This window comes from Typopeltis vanoorti, chromosome 12 (genome assembly GCF_054136105.1).
Source record: "Typopeltis vanoorti isolate ZY-2024b chromosome 12, IOZ_Tvanoo_1.0, whole genome shotgun sequence".
In the NCBI taxonomy this organism is placed as follows: Eukaryota; Metazoa; Arthropoda; class Arachnida; order Uropygi; family Thelyphonidae; genus Typopeltis; species Typopeltis vanoorti.
Genome location: NC_143560.1, coordinates 101866951 through 101885784, shown reverse-complemented (window position 1 = coordinate 101885784; position 18834 = coordinate 101866951). Strand labels below are relative to the sequence as shown.

General features: G+C 37.3%; 1 protein-coding gene across 1 annotated transcript in view; it reads left to right on the top strand.

Annotated features, from left to right (window-relative positions):
• Positions 1-18834, top strand: part of LOC150101079 (P-selectin-like) — a 337168-nt gene that overhangs the window by 248283 nt on the left and 70051 nt on the right. The window contains exon 15 of the mRNA XM_090401605.1: positions 1017-1196. Coding sequence (XP_090257731.1) covers positions 1017-1196 — 180 coding nt within the window. The remainder of the gene's footprint in view (positions 1-1016; positions 1197-18834) is intronic.

Below are 18834 nucleotides of genomic sequence, written 5' to 3'. Positions count from 1 at the left end.
TTAAGCTATTTAGTAAGAAACAATCAGTTCTGTGACACCATTCATCATCTCTGAAAGCAAAAAATTTCAGGCACACCTTTGGTGAAAAAAAAATGATAGCCACTGTTTTCTGGGACTGAAAAAGGATCTTGCTCATTGATTTTCTTCAGTGAGGAACAACAATTAATTTTTGTGTTCACACTTTCCACCAGATCATCTGTCACTACACTTGGCTTGCCACTGCACTCTTCATCGTGAACATTGTTGCACCCTTTTTTAAACAAATTGCATTATTGCCTAACTTTACACAATTGTTGGTGAATTTCTGTAGGTAGCACTACTGTTTTCTGCCAACAAAAACCATATCACATCATGAACCTCGCCACTGGTGGGATTGTTTATCTATAGAAGATAACAGAATGACAGTAAAATGGCCAAAAGTTAGCTAATGAATCACTCCATGCTACCACATATGTGCAATTTCTCTCCCATATTTTATTTGGTGGCAAATTCTGAAGTGACCTTACTTTTCCAAAGTTAGCTAAGTAAATCTGGAGATGTTTTCATGCTCACTTTGTGTCATTTGTTATTTAATATGCAAATGGACAATTATCCACAAACTATATTAAATCATAAACAGTCTGATTTCTGACATGTGGTCCTTAGTAAATATTTCATGTTCCCCATTTATATCAGGATTGTTTGTTGATATCTGTTCTTTTTCAGAGTCATTCAGGCTAGATTTCTAAGATGTTTGACGTATAATAATATCATTACTGAATCAGTACGTTTCAGTTCTGGTTTCGGTGGAATAATTAAACAAGGAGATTATCTGGAGTACCATGTAATCTCTTCAACTGTTCTAAGAAAGGAATCACATTGTGTGTGTGTGTGTGTGTGTGTGTGTGTGTGTGTGTGTGTGTGTGTGTGTGTGTGTGTGTGTGTGTGTGTGTGTTTCTCTCTCTCACACACACACATGTATATATGTATATATGTTTATAAATAAATAAACACATGTGAAACTTCAAATGTTTTAGATATTGATTGTGGGCTGCCATTTCCTGTGCCTCATGGTCACTGGTTATTACCTAATAACTCTACCTACTATGGAAGTCAAGTAGAATATCAGTGTGATGCAAACTTTGAGCTGGATGGTCCTCTTAGGAGATTATGCTTGGAGAATGGCACTTGGAGCAATAAAGAACCTATATGTAGAGGTAAAGTTATTGTTTTTAATTTAGAGAAATTATTTGCTTTTTGAAGATCTGATGCAATTTTGCAAGTAGCTATCATAAAATATAGATACAAAAAACATAAAATCATATTACCTTTTTTATAATTCAGTTTAAATATTTTTGTCTGATTTCATATTAAAATTCATGTGCATGTAGATGAAAATTATAGATTCAAAGCTGTGTTTCAGGTACTAAAGTGCATCATAGGTCAGTATTCTAAAGTACTTGACTCTTTGACCCTTTCAATTATTCATTCTAGCAGAATGACTAATTCAAAGGATAAAAACAGCAAGACAATATAAAGTTTAAGAGAGATAGAAAGAGAGAGAAAATCTTCTCTGGAAATTATGCAAATTCAGAATGTGTTTTACTGTTATTATTTACCATAATGTATAAATTCAGGTTATAAAAGTGAGTAGGCAGGAATAGGTGTAGAGTTAGATGAGGAATGAGGCATGGGTAGGACTGGTTATAGACCAAGAATTGATTTGCTATGCTTATTTCTGATATACCTGGCATTTGTAATTAAGGGAAATAAATCTGGTAGTAATGCTTATATGTTGACTATTCATCATCATCACGAACCATGGGGCTCACTGCCCGTTGATGTCTGATGCCTGTTTCACTATCTTCTTCCACCTTTCTTTGTCCAGTGCACAGTGTCGCAGTTTTTGTACACCCATTCCACATCAGTCTTTTATATCGTCTATCCATTCTCTGTATGGTCTACCTCTTCTGTTTAAACTGTCCAAAATACCAAACATAAATGGCCTTATCTTCTGGTCCTCACTCATTCTACAGATGTGTCCAAATAATTGCAGCTTCCATTTTATAATCTTCTGCATTGGATTCTGTTTTGGTTGTATCTTCTGATAGAGCTCTTCATTGGTGATTTTTTGTACCCATCCTATTCTTAGAAGCTTCCTGTAACAAGTTCTTTCAAATGCCAAAATTATTTTTCTTGATTCTTTATTTATTACCACGTTTCAGATCTGTACAGTACACTGCTGAAGATGCATGTTTCCAGTACTCTTAGTTTTGTTTGCAGACTGATCACTTTACTTTTCCAGATGTTATCCATGGCCTTCAGATTTGTTCTTCCCTTTGCAATCCTGATCTTTATTTCTCTTTTACAGTCTGAGTCATATGTCAGTTTACTTCCCAAATATGTGAATTGTTCTACATTTTCTATATCAGTTCCATCCACTTGTATCTTTTGTTTCATGTTCTTCTCACAAAATACCATTGTCTTTATTTTTTCCAAGTTCATAACAAGTCCAAATCTCTTCCCTTCCTCATTTAACAGTTTCAGTGTTTTTTGTAGTTCTCTTTCGTCTTCTTCAATAATAACAATGTCATCTGCAAATCTCAGATTGTTAATTCTCATTCAGTGTACAGATATTCCTTTTGCATCTTCCTTCAATTTGTCCATTGCTCTTTTTAAATGTGTGATGAAAATGCTTGGTGATATTGGGTCTCCCTGTCTAGTACCTCTGCTTGTTTTAAACCATTTCCCTAAATCATCACCTATTCTAACTGCTGCAACTGCATTCTGATAAACACCTTTTAATATAGCTATTAGTTTTTTATCAATTCCATAGGATTCTAGAACTGTTAATGTCACTTTCTGGTCAATACTGTCAAATGCTTTCTGAAAATCAACAAAGCAAAATACATATGTTTTTGTTTTTTCTCCTAGCTTTCTCTGCTATTAACCTCATTGTTAAAATCTGTTGAATTGTAGTTCTATCCTTTCTAAATCCTGCTTGCTCGTCTGCAAGGTATGCTTTCAATTATGATAAATTTAGTTTAATCCTTTATCCCAGTGAGAGCAAACAAAGTTTGCACCTGAAACTATCTTCAGGACTGAATATAGTGTTGTACTATCTTACCTGGGTAAGTTGTACAACACCAGGCAACTCGTAGCAAAGGTGGAGCAAGATACCAACACTCCTATCCCAGTATCTCCCATAATGCAAAACACATTCCTTATGGATATGTATACTGTTATGCATTAAGGGATTGGCCACTACCCAGACTAGTTTTGACCTTTATTGAGGTCTCTTTAGTGGGAGCCAGGCCCAGAGTTGGAGATACTTACCCCTATATACTTACTTTCTACTTACCTAGGTAAGATAGTACAACACTATATTCAGTCCTGAAGATAGTTTCAGGTGCAAACTTTGTTTGCTCACTGGGATAAAGGATTAAACTAAATTTATCATAGTCTAACCTAGTGAAAAATAAACTTTTAATATGCTTCCAATTGTGTTCTCAATCTTTCTGTCAATATGATCATCATCACTTTACCAAGGTGACTTATCAAGGCAATTGTTCTATAATTTTTACATTCTAGCTTATTTCCTTTCTTGTATAATGTTACTAATATTGATTTCACCCACTCCTCTGGCATTTTCCCTTCTTTTCATACCATATTACATAGTTGGTGCATTTCTGTAACCATACTTTCACCACCATATTTAATCATTTCTCCAGTAATGTTATCGTTACCAGGACTCTTGTTGTGTTTTAGCCATCCTATTGCTTTTTCTACCTCTCCTCTTAAAATGTCCATATCATGCTCATTACCTGGTGGTGATATCTGCTTCAATTCTATAGTCAGTTTCCCAATGCTATCTGAATCTAGTTTTTCTTCATATAACTCACTACAGTATCTTGTCCACCGCTGTACAATTTTTTCTTTATTCATCAATACTTTGCCTTTTTCATCTTTAATTGTGGTCTGTTTTGGTTGCCACTTTCTATTAATGGTTCTGATCATTTTGTATACCTCCCTTGTTTTATGCTCTCCATAGTACTGTGGAGAGCATAAAACACAATGAGGCATGGGTAGGACTGGTTATAGACTAAGAATTGAATTGCTATGCTTATTTATGATATACCTGGCATTTGTAATTAAGGGAAATAAATCTGGTAGTAATGCTTATATGTTGACTATTGATAGCTGTGTTTTTAAGAAAATTACAACACAGACTACTATATTTTGACAAAGTCAAATTGCCATTATCAGGGAATAAACATAAGATACATGCATGCAGGCACCACACTAAGTAATGAAGATGAAGCATATCAACTGAGAGTAGGCCTTAAGTCCTAAATAGTGTCCTCTAGTTGGCTAAATTGGGCATCCTTGGCTGTTGGGTTTGAAGTGCAGAGGATGACAGCTTCCAAAATTTGGGACAGTTTCATCAACCAAATTTTATTGAGATTAGGATAGTTTTGTAAAGCAGAAGCAGATTCAAGGAAAAGTATTTCATATTTATATTTGCTGCAGTGGAGTAGAGTGGCTTTTTTTCCAGCATATTTTATGGCAAGTGTCTAAAGCATGGTTAGCAAGTCCTGAGTAGTTGTAGTAATGGAAATAGATATAGTCTTTATATTCAGCAATTCTGATGTTGGCTGTCGTCCTGCCTAATTGGCCATTAGGATAGTTTACAACTACAAGGTGACCTAATAAACACCTGATAGGTCTTAAAGACTGGCAGGTCTTTGGTGGAGCAGATAAAGGATGCTAATCAGCAAATTAGCAAAAGTGGTATAGTGGTTAGCATAGCTGCCTTCCAAGCAGTTGACCCAGATTCGATTCCCGGCCATTGCAAGAGTTTTTTCTTTTAAACCACTGTAGCACAATTGGAATAATAGTTGAACATTGCACCCTTCAATTGGAAAGGATGATGAGGAGAATCTTTATATGGGTTTCTTTTCAGTTGAAAGTGAGTTAGCCGATCTCAATACAGTGGTAGCAGGGTTTCTTCTCCCAGAAACTCGGGTTTTTCATCCTGCATACAGACAAATCAGCCTTCAGAACATATGCAATTTACAGACAAAAAATACAGTTATTGGTGATGATAGTGGTGTCATAGTTGGAGAATTAATTAGTAGTGGAGAGGATGAGATTATTAGTGAAATAGTGTGCCCTGCCACAACGGATCCTTGGGCTCCCTGGAGGTGTCACATAATAATAATAATAATAATAATAATAATTTTTATATAGTCTGTAGGTGGTTGAAAGGATGTGTTTTTTAAGATTTTTGTTAGTTTTTGGATGTACCTTGGATATATATAGAATAATGATGGCTTTGGTAGTCTCTGTTCTGAAAAGGGGGAGAGGGTGTGTGGATTTGGGAATGGACAACAGCAGACTACCAAAAATATTATACAGATACAAAATAAGTGGAAAAAGAAGAATCGGAAGACCAAGAAAGAGATGGCATGAGACCGGAACAGGCCACATGGCCTAAATTCCATGTTAGGAAGAAGAAGAAGGATATTTTTTGAATATGATAGAATTGTTGCCATTGGCTAAGAAGGTTTTGTGAAGATGATCAAGCGCAGTAGAGAGGGCATTGTTATCTGAACTAATTAATTTAGCTCTGTTATATAAAATTTTAATAATACAATACTGATGGGAGGGGGAATGGTGTGACAGTTCGTGAATGTATCTGCCAGTATGTGTGGATTTTTTTTTTATAAATAAAGAATTATTTATTTTTATAAATAAATCTGGCATGTAATTAAATTGTCTGGTAAGGGATAGACTGATGTCATTTTCTTTTCCAATGTGAATTGGATCCTGGAATGCTGATTGTTTAGGTATATTAAAACTATGTTGAGAGCATCCAGGACATATGGCCAAATAGAGAAGGCATCAACAAAGCATAGCCAAACAATGGATCTATATGAGGCAGAGTTTAGAGCTTTATCTTCAAATGTTTACATGAAGAAATTAGCTGGTGGGGGGGGGAGAAAAGAACCCATGGCTGTATCTTCTATTTGTTTGTAGAATTTTCCTTGCCAAATGAAATATCTAGAGTTCATAGTGAACTTAAACAAGGCTGAAATATCGGGAGGAAATTTCGTCTGAATAAGTTCTAAAATGTCTTTAAGTGAGACATTGGTGAACAGAGAGAAGATATCAAAACTGACCATAATGCCAGTGTGTTGGAATGAGATTTGTTATACTGGCTTTAAAGTGAACTGAGTTTTTTTATGTGCGGGGGTGTTGCCAGTATATTGAGAAAGCACTTTTGCTAAATATTTGGCTAATTTGTATGTGGGTGAATCAATGGCATTTACAGTTGGGCATAATGGCACATTCTGTTTATAAATTTTAAGTGGTCCATATATATGGGGGGGGGGGATCTAGAATTATATAGTTTTAGTTTATTAGTAACTTCAGCAGGTCAGGTGACCTTTTTAAGGAGTCTATGAAGTGATGTGACCTGTGTATTGGTAGGGTCATAGTCTAACAGAAGGTAGGTTAAGTAAAATTATTATTATTATTATTCAGGCCTCCATTGAGTCAAGACTCATCATGGGAGGTCCTTCTTAGGAAACACAGTCTATTACCACTCCTAGAACTCATTGACCGTTCTTACTCTCACCACTCTTTCAGGCACTGCATTCCATGGTTCAACCACTCTCCATGCAAAGAAACCACTCCTCACCCTCTTGCTCACAGCTTCCTTTCGTAACGTCCAGGGATGGCCCCCTTGCATTCGCTTCTTCCTGCTATTTCACCAAGCAAAAGAACTCCCTGATGTCCACCCTGTAACTGCCTCTCAACAGTTTAAAAGTCTTGATCACATCACCTCTCCTCCTTCTATCTACCAAACTCTGCAGTCCACATTCCCTCAGCCAATCCTCATAACTGATATTGTACAGTCCTGAAACCATCTTTGTTATCTGCCTCTGTACCCTTTCCACAGTTAATTTTTTCCCTTCAAATTCTGGGACCAAATTTGAGAACAATAGTCTAAGTGTGGTCTGATCAAGGTCTTATACAATGGAATGATAACTCTCTTATCTCTGTAGGTCAGCATCCTTCTCAGTATTGCAGCAATCCTCTGGGCTCTCTGAATTTTAATTTTCTATCAATCATCACCCCCAGATCACTTGTCTCCCCTACTTTCTAGAGAACAGCTCCTCCAATCAAGTATGCAGTCTCCCATCGATGAATCCCAAACTTCAAGACTTTACATTTTGCTGCCCATCTGTCTAGTTTATTCAAATCCTCTTTCAGGACTGCCACATCTGCACTATTATTGATAACTCTTCCCAGCTTCACATCATCAACAAGCAACTGAATATCCCCTTGCAATCCATTGACAATGCCATTAATATAAAGGTTGAACAATACATGTACCCAGTACTGAGCCCTGTGGAACCTCACTTGTAACCTTCTGCCTCCTTGATATTGCCCCCACCATACACAACTCTCGGATACCTATCAAACAGTCAATTCTGAATCCAATTGACTAACCCGACATTTAAACCCATGTGCTGCAACATAAATATCAGCTTATCATGTGACACCCTGTCAGATGCCTTTGCAAAATAAAAAAAAATGGCAGTAGAGTAAACCCTCGATTTAATGGACTAATAGGGGCTAAGGGGTGTCCATTAAATCGAAAGTCTGTTAAATCGCAAATATTTTAAAATAAAAATATCTGTAACATTATACTGAAATTTTATCAATATTAGCACTGTAATAACAAAAAATTGTTTTACTTATGTGAAGTTAATGTTTGATGTTGAGGCGCTTGGTTTAGGTAATCCTGCTTTGAAAAAACTATGAAGTTTATAAGACTATTACACTTTTTTTATCTAATCTTTGTCATGTAGCTTTATTTTATCCTCCTACATGTTTCGCCAATCTTTTTCTATTGGCATCCTCAGGGAATACAAACTAGTAAGCTAAAATGAAGGTTACAGACTAGGTTATAACTGATGGTTCTAATTCATACAAAAAATTGGTATTGTGCGTGACAATGTGCGTGTCTCGTTAACGTGATTTATTTGTTATGGCTCATGACGTAATTGTTATGAAAGTTCATTTCTTTGATGTTTAATGATCTGATAAAAGTTTTCCAAATTTCTGGTAAAATTAGACCTTGATTCTTGTTTAGGTTTTCAGTTTTACGGGCGACTGTAGCTGCTTCTTTAAAGGTTCTTGAATGGTAGTTATCTTCTATGTATGGCATAAGGCTCTTATCCCACTCAATGTGATGGTTAGTAGAGGCAAAGTGGCATGAAAGGCCTGAAATGTCTTGTCTGTTATTTCTGACATATCCTATGTGTTCTTTCTTTCTCGTTTCAAAGCTTCTAGAGGTCTGACCTACGTAACTAATACCACATGAGCAAGGTATATTATATACTCCAGAGTACTTGTAGATTGGGTGAGGATCTTTCGGTGATCTTAAAAATTTCCGAATAGTGTTGATCGGTTTGAATGCCACTCTGATCTTATGTGGTTTTAAAAGGTTAGCTAATTTTTTGGAAAGGTTGCTGACAAAAGGAATCATAATTGTACTGATGTATTGGACGTCATCACATTGTCGATGTGGTATATCAGTAAAGAGAATCTTGTTATAGAGTCTTTTTGGGTAACCATTTAAAGAAAGTTCTCTGGATATTGTGGTTAATTCCGTTAGTAGGTCATCCTTGTCTGTCGTATACTCTATAGCTCTTTTCTTGAGACTATGGATAATGCTAAGTTTCTGAGCTATGTGATGAGTTGAGTTGAAATGGAGGTAACGTCCAGTATTTGTAGGTTTTCTGTATACAGATAGGTTGATACTATTATTGGATTGTTTCTTTATTAAAATGTCAAGGAAAGGCAGTTTTTTATCTTTTTCCATTTCTAATGTGAATTTGATGGTATTGTGGAAACTATTGATTTGGTTGAGGTAATTCATTAGTTCTTCTTTCGTATGATCCCAAATGATAAAGATGTCATCTACATATCTGTAGCAAATTTTCGGTTTTGGAATGATCTGGGTTAAGATTTTTTTCTCTGGATCTTCCATGAATAAGTCAGCACAAGGAGGTGAGAGGGGGCTACCCATAGCTAATCCAGTGAGTTGTTTGTAGATCGTTTTTTGCCAAATAAAATAGAAGTTAAACAGTGATTGAACAAAGTAGTGATGTTTCTTGGGAACAAGTTGTCTAAGATGTTGATGACTTCAACCACTGGAATGTTAGTAAACAGAGATGTAATGTCCAGGCTTGCTAGTATATCCTCTTCAAAAATAGGGATGTTTTTTATTTTATCTATAAAATGTTTTGAGTTTTTAATATAAGTATCCGAGACGTGAATGTGTTGTTGTAAAATCTTCGCAAGATACTTGGACAGTTGGTAAGTGAGAGAATAGATTCCATCAACTATTGGATGTAATGGTATACCTTCTTTATGAATTTTTGGAAGGCCATACTATGAAGTTTTTTTTTTTTTTTTTTTTTTTTTGAACTTTTGAATTCTGTTTTTTTTTTATAATTAATTCCCTAAAATTACGAAAATGTGCGTAATAAAACTGTCCCAGAAAGTTACACCAAGCGACACAAAAACCAATTACAGTGCGATTGGTGTGATCACGTCCTAATCATTCGCCGAACATGTTTTATGAGCGGTGACTCATTTATGTTGGCTAATTGCTACAATGTTTTTCGAACATATGATGGTCGATTTGCAAAATTTGTTAAAAAATAACAGGAAATTAATAACAAAATGTAACCTGTTAATTTATGTTGGCTAAATTACTACAGTGTTTTTCCAACATATGATGGTCTATTTGCCAAAATTTGTTAAAAAAATAACAGGAAATTAATAACAAAAAATAACCTGTTAATTTAATTATAAGCAAATCTTGGTTAAAAGCATTTTAATATTAATAGGGTGTTAATTTTCACATGTGACATACGGACTGGAAATTTTGTCTCTAAAATCCGAAATTCGTTAAATTGAGGGTTTACTGTATATGCCTTTCCCTCATTAACTGTTCTTGTCACTTTATTATAAAAGACAATCATATTACTAAAGCAAGAGCGCCCCTTCACAAATCCATGTTGATTCTCACAGATAACATTACCCTCATCTACCCAATGCTGTATGTAGTCCCTTACTAATTTCTCCAAGACCTTAACAACTACTGATGATATACAAACTGGCCTATAATTAGACACTTCCAGTTTGCTACCACCCTTATGCAACGGCACTATCTTACCTTCCTTCCTTTCCTTGGGTACCTTTCCTGCAGCCAGACTTTTATTGAAGAGCCAGGTCAACGGAGCTATCAGTTCTTTACCACATTCTCTCAAAACCCGTGGTGAAATACCATCCAGTCCCACAGCTTTACTGACATCCAGAGTACTCAGTATATGAACACACTCTCCTCTTGCACCTCTAAACCCTGAACCTGCCCTATCCCTCTAGTGTTAAAACTTTCTTCTCCAGGATGAAATACTCCAAGAAAGTGCTCATTGAACAACTCCACTATGTCCTCTGAATTAGTCATTCTATTCCCATTTTTTTCTCGCAATGTCATTCTTCCACAATCATTTCTCTTCCCACTGGCCATACTAAAAAATTCCCTAGGATTTTCTTTGGATCTTAGTGCCAATCTCCTCTCATATTCCAGTTTTGTCCTCCTCACCATACTTGTCACTCTCCTGGCCTGCTTCTTATATTCTTCATGCATCTGCTCTCCACCCCTCTCCTTATATCTCTTCCATAATCTCTTTTTCAACTGCAGTTCCTGTTTGATATTGTTTTTCATCCACTTTACACCAAATTATGTGTGCTTCTTCATTCGTGGAATACAGCTTACTATTGCTGCTAATATTCCTTCACAATTTCCCAAGCAACTATTGATATCCTGTCCTTCCATTTCTGCCCGCCATGGGACTGCCATAAATTGATATCTAAGACTATTATAATCACCTGCCTTATAATTCCACATACGTTCCCTTTTCTTTGATACTCCTGCATGTCTATTCATCTTCCAAATCAAAACCACACTCTCCAACACTTGGTCACTCTCCAACTGGTGAGAGAGATGTCATCTCAGTTATTATCAGCTCTTCTGACCAAATCCAAAACTCTTGAACCTCTTGTTCCCTCCATTACATATTTCCTAAGACATTTGTCCCTCAAGAATTCTAGAAATTCTATTCCCTTATTACTACATGCATTTTCCTCTTTCCAGCTTATACTGCTGTAGTTAAAATTTCCCATAACAATCATTTTTCTTGCACTTGCCAAGCTCAACTGCCTAAACATCTCCTGATCCCCACCCTCTGTGCTCCTTGGTTTGTAGCCATACCCTACTAAATATCCTGTCTTGGCCACTTCTAGATCACTGCTTTCAAAACCATTAGTGTCACTGCCTTCCAAAGCCTCCACTCTTAGAGGACATAAGTCATCACTTATCATAAGGTACTCCACCACCACCACATTTTCCTTTCCTATCCTGCCGAAAAATGCTGTACCTTGCTACTTCTATTCCTGTTATTATATCTTCCGTCAACCATGTTTCTGATATCCCAATAATCTTTGGCCAGGCTGATGTTATCAGCACCACCAATTCATCTCCTTTATTTTGAATAATTCTGGCTTTAATATAAAGCATAAAAATGTCACTGCTTTTATACTTATCATTATCCCCCTCTAGACTGTATTCAGTGTTACCTGATGCCATCCCCCTTCCATAAAAGAAACAAGTTTAAATGTGTAATCATATTAGTTAAGAATTACTGTAGTGTTTCCCTTGTTGCATTTAGTAATTACTATCTTATTATTCTTCTTGAATTCTAATAGTGTTTCATATTCTTTATAGGAAAGATTACTTTTTGAAAGTTTTGCTTGAATTAGTACATTAGCAACATCCAGTCTTATATTGTTGGCAGTATGGGTAGGCAGTCCGAGAATACCATGTTCAATCTGAATCATGATTTCTTCTGCAGGAATGTTTTTAGGCATAAGTGCATAGTTGTGGCCAAGAGATAGTGTACTAATTGCTTCCAGTTAAGAGGGTGAAGGAAGATCAGTTAATTAGTGTTTATTTGACGTTGTTGAAGCTTGACAGCAGAGTTTTTTTAGAAGTTTGGCAAATTTGTTGCTATACCAACTTTTTTATTTTTAGAAATTCTTTGGCAGCTGATGTGTTAGAGATGGCATTCAGCATTGCAGTGAGCTTCTCTTCTGTGGGAAGTTCTCATCCTCCACCCTTCAGCCAAGGATGCCCAATTTAGCCCACTAGAGGGCATTATTTAGGACTTTAGGCCTACTCTTAGTTGACATGCTTCATTTTCATTACAGTAGTGCTGCATGCACATATCTTATGTTTTTTATTCCCTGATGATGCCAATTTGATTTTGATGAAATATTGGAAGTGTTAATTAAATTTATTTTAGTTAATATAGTGGCTACATTGTAATTTCCTTAAAAAATACAGCTAAAGAAAACAAGTGTAATTGGAATAAGTGAAACTTGGATGAGAATAATATCTTGATAGAAAAAAGAAATTGAAGTGATGATTACCCAGGTGAATACTTCGTATTCACTCTCTCCAAATGGATGAAGATTAGTCACTCCATCTACAATCACATCAGTAAGTAGTTTATCAAGTTATTTTATCCTCATGAATATAAACCGGCCTGGTTGGTCGAGTGGTTAGCGTATCTGCTCTCCATCCAAAAGGCTGTGGGTTCGAATCCCGCCGTGGGCATGGATGTTTGTGCTTGTCTGTGAAAATACTAGTGGCAGTGGTCGACAGTAGATGGCATTGGTGTAGATGATGAAAGTAGTAGTAGTTGGTGGATTTAAGTGGAGATGGAGAATTGTAGAGTAGGTACCTTCCCTCGATGAGGCTTTGGACTCCTTGGAGGTGTCATATAATGATAATAACATCAGAGGAGTTTGAGTGTATAGGATATAGTGGAGAAGGAACTGATAATGATTGGAAGTCTATGGAGAATTAAGTAAACTTGCTATTGAAATCGCAAGCACTTGACAGTACATCATAGCATGTCTCGAATGAATGCTCCAGGTTTAATGGCACACTTGGAATACCTGTTTAACATGAGTCATGCAACAGGACAGATCCAAAAGGAAAGGAAAGCGAGTTTAATCGTTCCACTTCACAAAGGAAAGATAAAACTGAGGCTTCAAGTTATAAGCCATATGTCAAATTATGTGTCAGAGGTTGCAGTTAAGATATTTGACAGGTTGAGGGCTATGATTTAGAATTGAGTTGACAATAGCAATATTATCTATGATAGATAGCATTGGTTGGTGGGTTAAAGTTAGGTCATTTTAGCGATCTGCCTATGTACTACAACAAGGTGATGAAACTGGATAAGTGAGATGCATATACAGTGGTATACTGGGATTTTTCAAAGGCCTTTGATAGATTGTCACACAAATAAGCTGGTAACTAAATTGAAACTGATGGGATTGAATAATCAACTAGTGAGATAGATAGCTGATTGGCTGTCAGGTAGTTATCAGCAGTTGTCTATTCGGAAATGTTATCCAAAAAGAGGAATGTCACTAATAGTGTGTTTGCAGGGATGTGTTTTTATTATTATCATCATCATCATCACACCCTCCATGGAGTCAGCAGACCCATCATGGGAGATTCATTCTGCTGACAACATATTTAGCAAAATCTTAATCTTAAAATCCTTAACATTCCCTACATTAACAACATATTCCAGTAATGCATTCCATTCGCCCACAATTCTCCATGTAAAACATATACTCCTCATAACATCTTCACCCGCACTCTTACATAACTTCCAAGGATGGCATCTGATTCTTCTCCTCTAGCCTTCTACTCTATATATAATCCCCTCTTAATTAATCTCATAAAATCTCGTATCTTAAACATCTCTAACATATCACCTCTTTTCCTCCTATCTGTCAAACTCTGCAGTTCATGTTCTTTCAATCTCTCTCCATAGCCAGTATTCCAGAGCCCTGATATTATCTTGGTCACTAGACTCTCTCCAATGTTTTCACAGACCCAAGTGTGGTCTGACTAGTGCCTTATACGATGGTAAAGCTACCTCCTTAGCTTTACATGTTAGGGTATTTCTTATCACAACAACACTTCAATTGCAGCACTTTGCAATATGCCCTCTTAACTTCAGTCTACTGTCAACCATCACTCCCAAATCTTGAATCTCATCCACTTCCTGCAGGTCATGATAAGTCACATTCCAATTTTTAAAGTAACCTTCCTAATATTTTGACTTGCTGTTTATTTCATTTCTTATTCCTTTGTGGTCTTCATTTTTAACTGTATTAGCCTTAAAATGGAAACTGGGATTTTAATATTGTGAAAAGGATACCATAAAAAACATACGGTTCATTCCACAGACCTGCTATCATCTTGGTCACTCGCCTCTGGATCCTCTCAACCTCCTCCCCATCAAGAAGAAACCTAGGTGACCAAATCTGAGCACAGTAGTCTAGATGGGGTCTTATCAAGGCTCGATACAGAGGAACAATAACCTGCTTGTCTCTGCTTGTCAACGTATTCTTCAGCAACCAAGTGATTTGATGAGCTGATTTGGCCACTTTTGCAATGTGTCCCCTAAATTTCAATTCCTTATCTACCAACACTCCTAAATCTCGTGCCTCATCAATTTCCTGGAGCACGGTTCCACCAATGCAGTAAACTGCCTCCAATCTTTTCATCCCAAAATGCATAACCTTACATTTTGCCACATTAAACTGACATCCATTCTCCTTAGCCCAGACCTCCAATCTATCCAAATCATCCTGCAAAAATTTGACGTCATCTGCATTCACTATTGCCCTACCCAACTTCGCATCATCCGCAAACAAATGAACTGTTCCTCTCAGATCCTTTCCTATATCATTTATGAACAAATTAAACAGCAGTGGTCCAAGAACAGATCCTTGTGGCACACCACTAGTCACAGGCCGTCTTGTGGACTCTACTCCTGAGTAAACCACTCTCTGATATCTCTCCATCAACCACCCTCCTATCCATCTCACCAACCCTATGTCCATCCCCATATGCCCCAATTTACTGATTAGAATTCCATGTGGTATCCTGTCAAAGGCCTTGGCAAGGTCCAGTAGAATCACCGTAAACCCATTACCCTTATCCAGTTCAGCCGTCACTGTGTTATAATATGTGAGCAAGTTACTGAGGCATGACCTACCCTTCACAAAACCATGCTGTCCCTGATACAGTATCCCATTTTCTTCTATCCAATCTTGTATTTTCCTCTTGACTATTTTCTCTAAGACCTTGATAATGATTCCTGTTATGCTGATTGGCCGGTAATTTTCAACAGCAGCCTTGGAACCACCTTTGTGCAGTGGAACTATTTCCCCCCTCTTTCCACCCCCTTGGGACTGACCCAGTCCTCAGGCTCAAATTAAACAAAATGGTCAAGGGCACTGACAATTCTTTGGCCGCTTCACGTACGACACGAGCTGGTATACCATCCAATCCCACAGATGTATTGACATTGAGGTTCTGTAATAGACTAGTTACCTCTACTTCATTCATCACAATTCCAGTATAAGCTGTTGGTTCTTCCATTCCTGCAAAGTCACCACCTGGGTGATATACTCTTGCAAAGTGCTCGCTCAGTAATTCCACAATATCAACTGATTCAGTTACCTCCCTACCCTCAGCATTTTTTAAGATCATTCTACCATGAGCATTTTTCCTTTTACTTGCAACATATTGAAAAAACTGTTTGGGATTCTCTTTAGCCTGCGTGGCCAATTTCCTTTCGTAATCTGCTTTTGCTTTTCTTACCACCCTTGTTACCATCCTAGCCTGAGCTTTATACTGTTCCTGCGCCTGATGGTCACCCTTCTCCTTAAAATTCCTCCACAATTGTTTCTTTTTTTGCAGCTCAAGCTTAATAGTGTTATTCATCCATTTAACCCCTAATTGATTTATTATTCGGACTCTTGGTATACAGTCAACCATTGCCTCCTGCAAACAGTTCTTAACCACCTCCCATGCACTATCAACATCCAGCCCTTGCAGTTTTACATGCCATGGCATTGAGCCAAGCACACACCTAAGCTTGTCATACTTACCAGCCCGGTAATTCCACATGTACCCTGTCTTAATTGTAAATTCGACTCTTTTAGCCACCTCCCAAGTCATGACTTTATGGTCACTCTCACCAATTGGTGGCAACATGGTCATGTTCATTACAGCCACATTCTCGGTTGCAATTACTAGGTCCAGCACTCTCTGCCCCCTGGTATTTTCCAATACATGTTGCCGTAGATAGTTGTCCCTTAATAACCGCATAAAATCCAATTCCTTCCTCCCATGTGCCCTCTCCTCTTTCCAGTCAATGTTACCATAATTGAAATCACCCATAATAATTACCCTTCTTCCACTCATTTCTTCTATTTGCTTATGCATACTATCCCCACCATCCACTCCATCACCCGGTCTATAGCAGCACCCAATTGTATATTTTGTTCTGCTGGATTGTATCTCACACCAAACAGCCTCAAATGCGCTTTTTTTCCCCATCATGCAGTTCAACTTCTATACTCCTTGGCTGAAGATCATCAGCAATCATCAATAACACTCCTCCCCCCTTTTTATTCACCCTGTCACTCCTGAACACGCTATACCCGTCGCATTCAATCCCACTAGCTTTATCATCTTCTGTCAGCCATGTTTCACTAATACCGACAACCTCTGGCCTGGAAGTGCCAACCATGGCCAAAAACTCTTCCTTCTTGTTCCTAATACTCCTGGCATTAGTGTACATGAATCGCAGAAGCCCATTTGTCCCATCCTTACTTTGATGCCTTATACTAACTATCCCATTCTGATTTGTTGTCCGTCGTACTCGCTCGGGCATAATATGCTCATTCATACACTTAACTGCCCCCCTAAAGTCAGCATATCTACTCCCCCTGCCCCTCTTAATAAATCTAGTTTCCCTGAGTCTGTACATCCACTTCCACTTCATTCATCAACACTCTTTCAAGTCTCCGTACACCAACTCCATTCAAATGCAATCCATCCATCTTATATAAGTCCTTCCGCCCATCGAACTCATTCCACACATCCACAAATTCCACACCACTCTCCATGCATAACCCACGCATAAAGTCATTGGCAATTATGGCCCTCCTTCTAAACACTTCACTGTCATACCGCGGTAAGATACTCACCATCCTAACTCTCTCACTCTTCTCTTTTGCTACCTCAAACAACTCCCTCACATCCTCTATCATTTCCATTTTGTCCTGTTTCAAATCATTCGTTCCTGCCACGATTATCATCTCTTTCACCCTCTGTTTTTGCAGTCGAATAGATTCGCTGACGTCCTTTATGATCGCACCCGGCTGGTACGACTTCGTTAAATTCTCAATTATTACGCCTCTTAATAGCGAATCCCCATACAGCACTCGCTCCTTCATTTTATTGACGTTTGCAAACATTCTATTATTTGCCATCGCAGACTTCCGCCGGTTATTTGTCGGTACGTTCAACACACATTTTTCCATACGCTCCAGTTGTCGTTTAGCTCTGTGTATGGCACCATTCAAACGGGCAATTTCGCTACTCGCATTTATCTCACCATTTTCATTATCGATCAAATCATCCATTCTTTCTGTGTTTCTACCTTCAATTACATTTTCGGCGACGCTCTCACACCTATCTGGCACTACCACGCAATTCTCTAGCACACCGCCATTTTCTACATTCTGACTATCGTTCACGATATCGCTCTCGACACACGAAACACGCTTGAAGTCCTCATTCTCTTTACACTTTTTACACATATTAACTCCACTATCACTTTCTAACCAGACTCCCACCGCTCTTCGCAAGGCATACATCTCACAGACAGCACATTGCATAAATTCGTTTACATCAATACTCTTAAACAAACATGGCGATCTGGCCGCCATTTTTTTCTTTATCGGTGCCATGTGTGCGCTATCTTTTCTTAAAAATAATAATTAAAATAACAGAAAACATGCAAAAATTGTACAGACATACCAAGAAACAAAAGCAAACAATACTACTTAAAATTCTAGTAAAATATCTAATGTTAACACAAAATAATACTAATCTTTTCAGGAGCTCTCGACAAGCCGACGAGTGCTCTTTCTTATTTCTTCAAGTTATTTTGTGTTAATTATCATTAAAAATAGTATAATTTATTCTAAATATGCTATATCTACAAAACAAGTAATGTTATTACCTAATCTGAAACTGCCTTGTTATTCACACACACTCACACACACACACACACACACACACACACCACACACACATAGACACACACAACTGATAGCGTCTTGTCAGTAGAGAAAAGATCCTGAAATTTTTAATTTGCAGTGCAAGTTATTCAAAGAAAGGATTATAAATTTGGTGATTTTTTACCTGTTTTATTGTGTTTTTCCTTAGAAAATTAGTTTTTATAGTATATTAGAGTAGATTTTCATGTTTTTAGAGTCTTTATAACATATTTTTATTGTAATATTCTAATATTAAACACAGTTGTAAAATGGCACCACAAATGCAAAAGAAACAATGCTAACAAGAACAGTGAAGTAGGGAAGAAGAAAGTTTTCTCCATTAAAGATATTAAAGAGGATATTGAAAATAATTTAACTTCTGAGATCGTTAAGCTAAAGCAGATTATTAGACAGATGCTGAGAGAACTACAGAAAGTCAAGCACCATTTAGAGGAACATAGCGAGAATAAAGTTCAGCAGCAAAATGGAAAACAAAGCACAGAATCTGGTAAGTTAGTGCATAATAACAAAAATCTGTAAGTAAAG